Source organism: Pteropus vampyrus, unplaced genomic scaffold (assembly GCF_000151845.1).
Source record: "Pteropus vampyrus isolate Shadow unplaced genomic scaffold, Pvam_2.0 Scaffold84, whole genome shotgun sequence".
Classification (NCBI taxonomy): Eukaryota; Metazoa; Chordata; class Mammalia; order Chiroptera; family Pteropodidae; genus Pteropus; species Pteropus vampyrus.
The window spans coordinates 4811791-4825457 of NW_011888865.1; the positions used below are offsets into that span (position 1 = coordinate 4811791).

The following is a 13667-nucleotide window of genomic DNA, read 5'->3' on the forward strand; positions in this document are numbered from 1 at the left end:
AGTGATGGGAAGCTTACTATCTCATGAGGAGGTCCACTCCATTTTAGTAAAGATCTACATAATAGAAAGTTTCATAAAGATCTATTACCCTGTAATTCCCCCCTCCCCCCATTCTTTTGTGCTCTGTAAAGTCAAACAGAGTAAGTCTAGATCTATTTCCATGTAACATTTTGGGTTTCTAAAAATGGCTGTTTCTCCTAAAGAAATATCCATTTTCTATATGACTTCTTTGTCGTTTCCTTTCAATATCTTACCTGCATGCTTTTGGATAGTCTCCAGTTTTTCAAGGTAACCTCTCAAACTGTGGTTTCTTGGTGGAAATTAGAAAGGTCCTAGCATTTAGAATCAGAAAATTTAGTTCATTTCTACATGTGTTACTTAGGGCAAGTCACTTTTAGGTGTTCATCTGAATTAAGATGCTGAAAACTATTTTACAAGGCTGTTTATCAAATAACATACATGAAAGTTCCATATGTTACCTTATGAATATTAGAGATTAGTATTTTTACCATTTCACTAATTGTAAATATAGGCTTTTAGAGCCCAGCTCTGCTACACACTGCAAAATATAACTTGGGCCAATTATTTAAGCCTCAGGTTCCCCAGCTGTAAATTGAGATTATAACTGCTCTGGTCCACAGGTTTGAAGATTTAAAGTAAGCAGATTTAGTTCAGAAGGATACACTCAGTAAATGGCTAATATGAACAAAAATGTTAATTGATACAAATAAGTCACCAATTAAGTTTACATATATTTTAATCCTCTTGTCTGTTATTAGTTTTATATATATTTATTAGCCAAAAAATCTCATGAAAATAAATTCACTCTATAGAAGCATATAGAAAAGGGACAGTGCCCCTTCAGTATTCTTATATATCCCACACCCAGTGTTAAAATTTGTGTGAAATTTTTGATGCATTTATGGGCACATGTACATATATTATGTATATATTCATGTATATTTACATAAATGAGACCTTATATCATTTTGCAACTTGATTTAAAATTATCAGAGATCTTTCCATGTCTATATATAGTTGATCCTTGAACATGAGTCCACTTATGCATCTTTTTCGATCCACTGTTGGTAGTTTGCAGAATAGCCAAGTGTATGCATTGATCTATGCCATTTCATACAGGGGACTTGAGCATCGTGGATTTGGGTACCGTAGGGGGCTCCTAGAACCAATCCCCTGCAGCTACCGAGGGTAGTTAAGTTTTTGAGGAGTCAAAGTTGTACATGGATTTCTGACTGCGTGGGGAGTAATGCCTTGAACCTTCCATGTTATTCTAGAGTCAGCTGTATAGTTTTAGTTGTTCTCATCTGCTGCATAGTGTTCCATGGTATGGCTCACATATACAGTTTTTAACTCCTGAGTTTTTAGGTTTCTACTATTATGAAAAGTGCTACCATAGGATGTCCCTGTATTTTACTTGAATGTTTAATATCTCTGTAATGAGTAGCTGAGGTTTCAAAGTCAAAGGGTAAACACATTTTAAATTTAACAATCAAACTGTCCTCTAAAAAGACTGCATTCTGTTTTAAAAATATATTTGGAGTTAACCAAATATTAAGACTATGTTCTGAAGCCAGGGGAGAGGCGGTTCAAGATTGTGACGTAGGAAGATCCTGAACTCAACCCCTCCCACAGACACATTGAATCCATAGCTACATATGGAACACTTTACTGTGAAAAAGACATGAAAACTAGTAAGCAACTCCACATGGGGCAAATGAGAAAAAGGCCACATTGAAGCAGGTAGGAGGTTGAGAGCCAATCTCACCATTAACCCCACCCCCAGTATAATGGCCCATAATCAGGAAGGAACTCACAAACCAGGAGCTTCTCCCTGAGAAGGAAAAGATTCATACCCCAAATCGGGTACCCTAACTATTAAGACCTGCACCTGAGAGATGAACTCTCAAAACATCTGGCTTTAAAATCAATAGGGCTCATATCCACGAGACTCAATGGACTGTAACAAACAGAAATGGCTCTTCAATGACTCGTTGGACTCACCACAGGGCCCAGTGCAGAAGTGGCCCCTGGAAAAGCACCCAGATTTTATGTGAATGAGATTCATTTGCTAATCTTTAACATTGGCCAGAGAGGCAGGCAACTACTGGGATACTCTGGGCCAAAGGCCACTTTTCATCTCTCCCTTTGCAGAGCACTAGGATTTCCTGGAAGGGAACTTTTATCTGCATCTGGTGCCCTGAGATTTCGACTGCTGCCCTGGAGAATACCTCTTGATGGTTTGGCTCCAGAGGCCAGGGGGGTTTGGGTTCCTTGGTCCCACAGGACTATAACAGAGTTCATTCTTGGCCTACCATCACCCCCAAGGTACTACAAACCCCCAGTATTTCTGAGAAAGCCTACGTGTGGTTGTCCAGGAACTCTGGCCTGAGATAAAAGTTCCCAGTCTGACACACTTCTAGAAGCCCAGAATTGGTCTCTGGGAATGGAGGCTGGTGGAAGCTATCTTTGTGCCCTCCTTCTGCCTTGCTCCAGCTTGATGACAGCTCCTAAGAAGGTTATACCCTTATCTGGCACCTCAATTTTTGCAGCTGCTGCCAGGGGAGACTTCTGCCTCACCTGGCTCTGGTGGCCAGCAGGGCTTACACTTGCACGTCCCACAGGTTCTTATAACCGATGTAAGATTGTGTACGAACTATACTTAACCAATGGAGAGAGTTCTTAAACAGCTACCACAGACAGCAGACCCAAGAGCTCAGTGAAAGAGGCATATAAGCTTTTCATCATAGTCATAGCCTGAGGGGCAGGTTTCCAATTAAACATGCATCTAAGGGCGAACTGTAAACCTTACCAGACATGTTGGAGGGCTGGCGCTGTCTTCATGCTTTCCCTCTCCTGTGCTCCAGCGTATTATTATCTCTTGGAGAGGGGCTCTTACACTTGTCTGATGCCTTGGTTTTTGAAGCTGCCTCCCACCCCATGCCCCAGTTAAGGAGAGAATCTTAAAAGCACCAAGAGGAAACAACTTGTTACATACAAGGGAACCCCCATGAGACTATGAGCAGATTTTTCAGAAGAAATTTTCCAGTCCAGAAGGTAGAAGCACAATATATTCAAAATGCTGGAGGGAAAACAAACCTTCTAACCAAGATACTCTACCCAGCAAGGTTATAATTCAGAACTGGAGAAATAGTTTCTCAGATAAGCAAAAAGCAAAGGAGTTCACCACTAAATTGGCCTTACAAGAAATGTTAAAGGGAGTTCTTAAAGCTGAAAAGGAAAAGGGCTAAATAGTAACAAAACATATAAATGTATAAATCTCACTGGTAAGGCAAATATATAGTAAAGATAGTAAATTAATCACTTATAAGACTAGTATTAGGTTAAAAGACAAAAGTAGTAAAAATAACTATATAATTAAGAGATACTCAAGATAAAAAATGGTAAAATGTGACATCAAAAAACAAAAAACCTGTGAGGGTGGGAGAGTAAATGCTTTCAAATTTAAGTTGTTTGCCACTTAAAATACACTTTTAGAGGTGTAAATATTCATGTGTAAGCCTCATGGTAACTACAAAGCAAAAATCTATAGTAGACACACAAATGATAAGAGAGAAATCTAAGCATACCACTAAATAAAGTCATCAAACCACAAAAAAGAAACAGGAACAGGGAAAGGAACAAAAAAGAGAAAGGAACAGGGAAACTATAAAACAGTGGTCAAATAATTAGCAAAATGGCAACTGAGTACATACCATCAATTACTTTAAATGTAAATGGACTAAAATTTTCAAATTGCTGAAAGGATGAAAAAACAAGACCCATGTATACAGTGCCTATGAGAGACTCACTTCAGATGTAAGGACACAGAGACTAAAAGTGAGGGGATAGAAAAAGACATGCCATATAAGTGTAAACTGAAAGAAAATGGAGTAGCTGTACTTATCAGATAAAACAGGGTTTAAGCCAAAAATAAGACACAAAGATGGTCATTATGTAATAAGAGTCACTAACTATATTAAGAAGATATAATGATAAATATACGTGCACTCAACATAGCACCTAAATATATAAAGCAAGTATTAACAGATCTAAGAGAAATAGACAGCGTTACAATAGTATGGGACTCAGAGACCACACTTAGAGAAATGGATAGAGCACCTAAACAGAAAATCAGCAGGAAACATCAGCCTTAAATGACACTTTAGACCAAATGGACCTAAAAGATACATAAAGAACATTCTATCCAAAAGCAACAGAAAACATTTTTCTCAAGTGCACATAAGACATTCTCAAGGAAAGATTGTATATTAGGCCACAAAACAAATTTAACACTTTTAAGAAGACTGAAATCATATCAAATCTCTTGACCACAATGGTATGGAACTAGAAATCAATTACAAAACTGGAAAATTCACAAATACGGAGATTAGAAAACATGCTACTTATTTAATTTAGCATACCTTTTAGATTCATCCATGTTGTTGCCAATGGCAAGATTTCATTGTTTTATTGTATAATAGTCCACTGTGTGGGTATATACATCTTCCTTATACATTTATCTATTGATGGACACCTAGGTTGTTTCCATAGCTTGGCTACTGTAAATAATGCTACAATGCATATATCTTTTCCAATTAGTGTTTTCATTTTCCTTGGATAAATACCTAGAAGTGGAATTGCTGGATTGTATGGTGTATCTATTTTTAGTTTTTTGAGGAATCTTCATACTGTTTTCTAAAGTGACTACTCCAGTTTATAGCCTAACCAACAGTGCGCACAAGGGTTCTCTTTTTCCCACATCCTTGCCAGCATCTGTTATCTCTTGTCTTTTTGATGATGGCCATTCTAACAGGCCTGAGGTGATATCTCATTGTGATATTGATTTGCATTTCCCCGATGATTAGTGATGTTGAGCATCTTTTCATATGTCTGTTGGTCATATCTGTTATGTCTTCTTTGGAGAAATGTCTTTTTTATGCTAAGTGAAATATGTAAAGGCAGAGAAAAAGACAAATACTGTATGGGTTCACTTCTAAGTGGAATCTAAAAACAAAACAAAAACATACTCAGAAACAGACCATAAGAATGATTACCAGAAGGGAGGGGTGGGAGGATGGGTGAAATGGGGACAGGAATATGGTCAATAATGTAGTAATAAGTTTGCACAGTCACAGATGATTACTAGAATTAGTGATCGTATTGTAAGGTATAAAAATGTCAAAGCACTATATTGTACACCTGAAACTAACATAACTGATATAAGATTGTATACCAACTATACTTAAATAAAAAAATTAAAAAGTAAATAAATATACCACGGGGGAAAATATTTAAAAAAAACATGCTACTGAACAACTGATGGGTCACTGAAGAATTTAAAAGATGAATAAAAAATATTTTGAGATAAATGAAAATAGAAATATAACATGCCAAAATTTATGGGCTGCAGCAAAAGTAGTTCTAAGGGGGAAGTTCAAACTGATAAACGCCCACCTCAAGAAAGAAGAAAAATCTCAACATTATACCACAAGGAACTAGAAAAAAAAATAACAATCAGAACCCAGAGTTATAGAAGGAAACAACAAAGATCAGAGCAGAAACAGAAACTAAAAAAACAGAAAAGATCGATGAAATTAAGATCTTATTCATTTAAACAAGATAAAAAATACACAGACCTTTAGTTACATCCAATAGGAAAAAGAGAGGGCTCAATTAAAATCAGAAATGAAAGAAGAGACATTACAGCTGAGACCACAGAAACACAAAGAATCCCAAACTGGACAACCTAAAATAATATAAATTCCTTGAAACATACAAGCTTTCATCACTGAATGAGTAAAAAATGTGACTATACAGATTACCAGTGAGAATGAAAAAGTAATCAAAGTCCACCCAAAAAACAAAAGTCTAGGACCAGACAGCTTCAGTGGTAAATTCTACTAAACATTTAAAGGATTAATACCAATCTTCTCAAACTCTTCCAAAAACAGAAGATGAGTTCCAAACTCATGAGTTCAGCATTACCCTGGTACCCAAACCAGACAAGAACACAAGAAAACAAAATTACAAGCCAATATCCCTGAGCATAGGTGCAAAAATCTACATCAAAATATTAGCAAATCTATTGAGAAAATGCAGAGATGAATATAGCCTATTGTGCAACCATGGTTTCACTTTTCAAGATATCCGAAGCATTTCATTTCTTTCCTGTTTTATTGATATGTAGCTCTGTAAACCTACTTTTGTTGTTTTGATTAATTTTATGAATAAGAATTGGAAATGTTTTCTAAAAAAATATATTAGCAAATCAAATTCAACGATACATTAAAATGATTATCCATCATGGTCAAATGGGATTTATTCCAAGGATGCAAGATGGTTTAACATATGCAAATCAAAATGATGCACATTAACAAGATGAAGGATAAAAAATCATATCATCTCAATAGAGGCAGAAAAAACATTTGATAAAATTCAACATCCATTTATGATAAAAACTCTCAACAAATTGGCAATCGAGAGAACACATGCCAACAAAATAAAGACGATATCTGATAAGCTCATCACTAACATCCCACTCATTGGTGAAATGCTGAAAGCTTTTCCTCTAAGATCAAGAACAAGAAGAATGCCATTCTTGCCACTTTTATTCAACATAGTATTGGATGTCCTAGCCAGACCAATTAGGCAAGAAAAAGAAATAAAAGGCATCCAAATTGGAAAAGAAGAAGTAAAATTGTCACTAATTGTGGATGAAATGATTTTTATATATAGAAAACTCTAAAGACTCTACCAAAAACTGTTAGAATAAAATTCAGTAACATTGCAGGGTCAAAAAAAAAAAAAAAAAATCAATATACAAAAACTATTGTGGTTCCTATACACTAACAACGAACTGTCAAAAAGAGGAATGAAGAAAACAATCTCATTTATAATTGCAACAGAATAAAACATGAGAAATAAATTTAACAAAGGAAGTGAAAGACCTGTATGTTGAAAATTACAAAACATTATTCAAAGAAATTGAAGACGACACAAAGAAATGGAAAGATAGTCCATGCTCACAGATTGGAAGAATGAACACTGTTAAAATGTCCATATTACCTAAAGCAATCTACATAATCAATGCAACCTTTATCAAAATCCCAATAACAAAAAAATGCTCACCTTGTATGGAACCACAAAAGAACGTGAATAGCCAAAACCATCCTGAGAAAAAGAACAAAGCCAGAAGTATCACATTCCCTCATTTCAAACTATACTACAAAGCCAGAGTAATCAAAACAGTATGCCACTGTCAGAAAAACAGACACATAAACCAATGGAACAGAATTTAGAGTTCAGATATAAACTCACACATGGATAACTAATTTACAAAAAAGTAACCACGGGAAGTCTCTTCAATAATTGGCATTGGGAAAACTGGACAGCCACATGTAAAAGAATGAAACTAGAACGCTATCTTATACCATACAGATAAATTAACTCAAAATGAATTAAAGACTCAAATATAAGACCTGAAAACAAAATACACAGAAAAAACATAGGTACTAAACTTCAGTATTACCAAACTTTTTGTAAATTTGATTCCAACAAGGGAAACAAAACTAAACAAATGGGACTACATAAAACTAAAAAGCTTCTGCACAGCAAAGGAAACCATCAACAAAACAAAAAGGCAGGCAACCAAATGGGAGAAGATATTTCCTAATGATACTTAGAGGGTAAATCTAAAATATATAAAGAACTCATACAACAATAAAACCTGATTAAAAATGGGCAAAGGATCTAAAGAGACATTTTTCCTAAGAAGACTTACAAATGGCCAACAGGTCCATAAGATGTTTGACCTCATTAGTTATTAGGGAAATGAAAATCAAAACCATATTGAGATGCTACCTGTCACTTGTTAGAATGGCTTATTTCCAAAAGACAAGGAATAAACAAATGTTAGGATTTGGAAATAAACGGAACATTGCTGGTGGACTTGTGAATTGGTGAAGCCACTATGGAACAGAGAGAGAATAAAGGTTTCTCAAAAAATTAAAAATGGAACTACCACATGACCCAGCAATTCCACTTCTGGGTATTTATCTGAAGTAAATGAAAACACCAATTCAAAAAGATATATGTACCCCTATGTGAACTGCAGCATTATTTACAATAGACAAGATATGGAAACAACCTGTGTCTATCAATGGATGAATGGATAAACAAAATGTGATATTTATTTGTATGTTTACATGTATGAAAGTAGGTAAAGATATAAATACACATAATGGGATATTGTTGAGCTATAAAAAAGAAAGAAATCTTGTCAATCTTGGATGGACACATAGGGCCTTATGCTGAACAAAAGAAGTCAAAGCCACTACCATAAAAAAATCACTTACACATGGGATTAAACAAAAAACCAAGTTCAAGATATAGAGACTGGTGGTTGCCAAAGGCTTTGCGGGGACAGGGTTGCCAATGGGTAAAAGTGGTCAAAAGTTACAAACTCCGAGTTATAAAATAAGTCATGGGGATGTAATGTACAGCGTGGTGACTGTAGATAAAATTGTATTGCATATTTGAAAGTTGCTAAGAGAAAAATCTTAAAAGTTATCACAAGGAAAAAAACTTTTAACTATGTATAGTGACAGATGTAAACTAGACATATCATTTGGAAATATATACAAGTACTGAATCATTATGTTGTATACCTAAAACTGACATTGTTATATTTCAATTATACCTCAATAAAAAATAATTTTAAAACATTTCATAATGTTTCAGTCTGCAGTGGTATGGAATTTTTTTCCTGATTATAAAGATTAATTAATTAAATACATATGTATTACAAACTCAATTTTCTCAATAACTCCCTAGAGAAATGTAGCTATAATACTAATCCCAGCTACTGAGAATTTTTCATTTCTTTAAATAATAATTTCAAAAATTTCCCTCTCATCTGGCAATGTAGATCAGGTTAAAAACAAACTTGTACATTTTTTTTAAAATGTGAGATCAAAAATTTTTGGTACTTGTACTGTGTCAATGCCATTTTCAAGTTCTGTTACTTCATGAACTTCAAGAAAAAGAGATGACCAAATTTATAGTTAAATAAAATTTTTCTACCATTTAGACTTGATAAATATTGGATTTAAAAAATCAGTAACCCAATGTGTACACATATATGTATTATATAGGTATATATACATTATATATGTATGTATTATGAAATCATAGTGTTGAGATTCATAATGAATGAATCAGGAAAAATTGCACATAGTTTAAAATGTTTTACTGTGGAATATATTTAAAACATTCACCTTAAAATTCAGAAGTATAAATATAGAGTGAAAAGCATGCTGGAAATTAATTTCTGCAAACTTAAATGAGTTGTGGCTAATACACTGAAATTATTACAACAATCTATTTCTTTCACTATCCTTCACTGAGCACATTTTACACATTCTAATACTACTCGTCATTTTTTTCTCTAAGGAAATTTCCATAAATTGCTTTTTGTAGACAAAATAATAGTGTCATCCAAAGACATCTATTTCATAATATCCAGAACCTCTGAATATGTTAAGTAACATGGCAAAGAGGAATTAAGGTAGCAAATGGAATTCAAGCTGATAATCAGGTGACCTTATGATAGGAAACATTTCCTGGATTAGAGGGGTAGGCCCAATCATGTAATCATAAGGTCCCTTTAAAAGTGCAAGAAAGAGAACAGAAAGTTAGAATGATGCCATATGAACTCACTTTGACCTGCTCTTGCCAATTTTGTAGACAGAAAAATGAGGCAGGCCTACGGAAGCTAGAAATCAAGGAAATGGATTCTCCCCTAAAACCTGCACAAATGTATATGATCCTGCTCATACCTTGATTTTAGCACATTGAGAGTCATGTTAGACTTCTCACAGAACTGCAAGGTTAATAAAATTGTGTTGTTTTAAACCCCTTAGTTTGTGGTAAACTGTTACAAAACAGAAAATACACTTTGTAAAGAGTATTAAATAAAAATTACTTTTCTTGTAAACATCAAATGAAATAAGGTATGCATAAGTGTTTAAAAGCTGCAAAACATTTGATTATGAAAATATGAAAACATTTTCATTATGTGCTGAGGGAAAAGTCGAAAGAAAAAGAGTATTATTGTCTACATGCAGAATGTAGTCTACGGTCTGCTATAGTTCTTGATGCCTCTTGAAAATGTTCATTGTGGAGAGTGATACATTTTCATGATACACTTGAGAACTGGACTAGAGTTTGAATTGTTATGGGGCCAGAACAGTTTTTGGGGTTTGCCATTCATGAAAGGGTATTTGAATTGGTTAAACCTTGTCCGTTGTCAGATTCTTTTAGCTAACTTCTTGCTTTTTTAAGTATAGTGGGTATACATTATTATTAGTTTCAGGTGCACAATATAGTGATTCAACATTTATACACCTTACACATGATCACCACACTAAGTCCAGTAATCTTCTGTCGCCATGCAAACTTACACAATATTATTGACTTATTCCCTTTCACCATTTTCCTCATCTCCCCCACCCTGCTTGCTCCCTTCTGGTCACCACCAGTTTGATCTGTTTGAGTCTGTTTTTATTTTTTTTAGATTCTACATATAAGTGAAACCATACAGTATGTCTTTCTCTGTCTGACTTATTTCACTTATCAGAGTACCCTCTAGGTCTATCCATGTTGTCACGAATGGCAAGATTTTCTGCTTTTATCTGAGAAAATTATAGAAAGGATTTAGCCTTAGAATAGCTAATATTTACTGAGCATTTACTAAATGTCAACTTATACTGAGTGGTTTCCATCCATTATTTGATTCTCACAACAATCCTTTGAGAAATATTACTCCCACTTAAATATTATTTAACACGGGGTGTTAAATAACCTGTGTGTGTGTCTGGGAGGGGGGGTACATGATAAATATGATAGTACTCTGATTTTAAAACACAGGCATTCTGACTCTAAAACCCACTTAGCCACTACTCTAGGCAGAGCCTATTTACAGTTCTTTTACACACATGGGGCAAGTTGAGAAGTTAAGTAATTTGACAAAGACCACAGAGGTATGCCAGGTCAATGATTCCAACGTTTTACTCCTGTATCAATAATTTTTTATTATACTCCCCCTCTACAATTCTCCAGAACAGGGCAAGTATACCAAGGAATACCTATTACCTATATCTTTAATATCTCAACTCATATATAGGTCACAATATCAATGCTTATATAATTGTTTTAGTAAGATCCACTTGAGGCCGTATTAAGATTTAAAAGCCAAGAGTGATAAATCTTGATGTACTTTGGGAAATCTAAGTGATCAGCATTATAAATTTCTCTTTGATCATTAATACTGATTTAGTTTCTCTGTCTCTTGTATCTTGAAGAAGCTGTAAGATTTGAGCATTAGACCTAATTCCAGATAAGATTGTTTAACAAAGTATGTCCCCTTCTGGAGTACAGTATTGGAGAAAGAATAGCTTGATTTCTTGAGGTATTTAGGTGAAGTTGGAAATCTATCTCAAAACCTTCCTTCTATTATCAGAAATTAACTCTCTTTCTGGGCAACCCATATATAACTGTTTCACCTTTACAGAATGGGCTTCATTATCCTTATCACTTACAATATTGTGTGAATACAAACTTCTTTAACTACTGCTTTTTAATGCCTGAAGAGTACTGAGAACAACTGTCATTCTTGAATCTCTAACAGCAGCAATACAAAGAAAAATAATTTTTTCCAATTTCCACTCTCCCTCTCATTAACTATAACCATAAAGCATACATTTTATCACTGTTGATGTCCAGGCAGTTAGACAACTAATGCACACAACTTACAAGAAACTAGTTCCATTCCAACTGAATGTGTTGGCAACATAGGATTCGTGAGACCCTTCTTAAACAAATGAATATAGTAAGCTCCTTTCTTTGCTTAAAATTATACCGTTACATAAGTATCTCAAATCAATTATATATGTCTTCATTTTAGAGTAACAAAAGTGAATGCCTGGAGAAAGAATACCTAATATAACATGTGGTCTAACAAAAGGAAATTAGTATAGAGAAAATGCATACAAAACAAATGTATATTCTTTAGCTCAACTTGCCTTCTTTTATGTTTTTTTTTCCTAATAGGCACATCATCTTTGCTCCAAGTAGGCACAACAAATATGCTGGAGAGTCATTTCCAGGGATCTATGATGCTATGTTTGATATTGAAAATAAAGCAGACCCACATTCAGCCTGGAAAGAAGTAAAGAAACACATTTCTATTGCAGCCTTTACAATTCAAGCAGCAGCAGGGACCCTGAAAGAAGTGGTACAGTAAGATCTCAGCCAAGTGGCTAGTCAATAAAAGTGTTACTGAAAGTCCGAGGATAAAATCCATTTTTTCTTTTATGTTTGATTTTAGACTTCCACCTTGTTCATGTGCAGAGGTTTTTGGTTCTTTAAAAATTCGTAACTTCATCACCAAAGAGTTAATCTAACAAAACAAAACAAAACAAAACAAAACAAAACAAAACAAAACTCCAGTCATGTGGCAGAGGCGAAGAAATTGAAAATTCTCTAAAATAAAATCCATCAATGAACTTGAACTCTCAGACATTGCTGGTAGAAATGTAAAATGGTATAACCACTTTAGAAAAGTTTAGCAGTTATAAAGTTAAACATATACTTACTTTGACTCCAAAATTACATCTCTAGGTATTTCCTAAAGAGAAGCGAAATGGGATCACAAAAAGACTCTTACATACATGTTCCTAGCACCTTAAAGTGGATGACTTCAACGGATAAATGAATGAATTATGGTATATCCACAATGGAATATTATTCAGCAATAAAAATAAGCCAATACATGTAATATTATTAGCAGATATTGCTGAGGGAAAGAAACCAGACACAAAAGAATATCTAACATATATAGATATATGAAGAGGCAAAACTAATCTATGGCGTTAGAAATCAATTAGATTACTGATTGCCTGGGGCAGAGGGGAGACTGGTTGCAAAGTAAGGGGCAGAGGGGAGACTGGTTGCAAAGAGGCATAAGGAAACTTTCTGAGATAATGGGAGTTTTCTGTATCTTGGTATAAGTGATGGTTATACAGCTGTATACACTTGTCAAACCTCATCAAAGTGTAAACTTAAAATGGGTGAAAGTTAAGCCTCAATAAATTTGATTACACCACCTCCCCCCTCAAAAAAAGAAAAAGAAAAAAAAGTCTGGTAATGAATTGGTATAGCACACCTTCTCTTATAAAAAAATCACCATGGAGTGCAAATTGTAAGGAAAAAGTGAATAATATAAATACTTTTAAAAACTTTACCTCTAATGAATAATGTATAAGTCTGATAGGTGAAGAAAATAGTTGTCACAAATCTTTATACTCTAATCAAGAAGATATAACAATCGTAAATATATATGCACTCAACGTTGGAGCACCAAAATAGATTAAGCAAACACTAACACCTAAGGGAGAAAAACAGTATAATAATAGTAGGAGTTTTTCAATACCCCACTGTCAGCCATTGATAGATCATCCACACAGAAAATCAATAAAGAAACATTGGAATTGAACCATACTTCTAGAACAAATGGACTGAAAAGACATCTCTGGAATATTTGTCCAACAGCAGAATACATATTCTTAAGTGCACTGGAACATTTCCAA

At 34.4% G+C, this 13667-nt stretch overlaps 1 protein-coding gene across 1 annotated transcript in view; it reads left to right on the plus strand.

The window, feature by feature from the left end:
- NAALAD2 (N-acetylated alpha-linked acidic dipeptidase 2) overlaps positions 1–12377 on the plus strand; it is an 83585-nt gene extending 71208 nt beyond the window's left edge. Inside the window, 1 exon segment of the mRNA XM_023532494.1 lies at positions 12044–12377. Coding sequence (XP_023388262.1) covers positions 12044–12322 — 279 coding nt within the window. The 3' untranslated portion in view covers positions 12323–12377.
- Positions 12378–13667: the final 1290 nt, after the last annotated feature.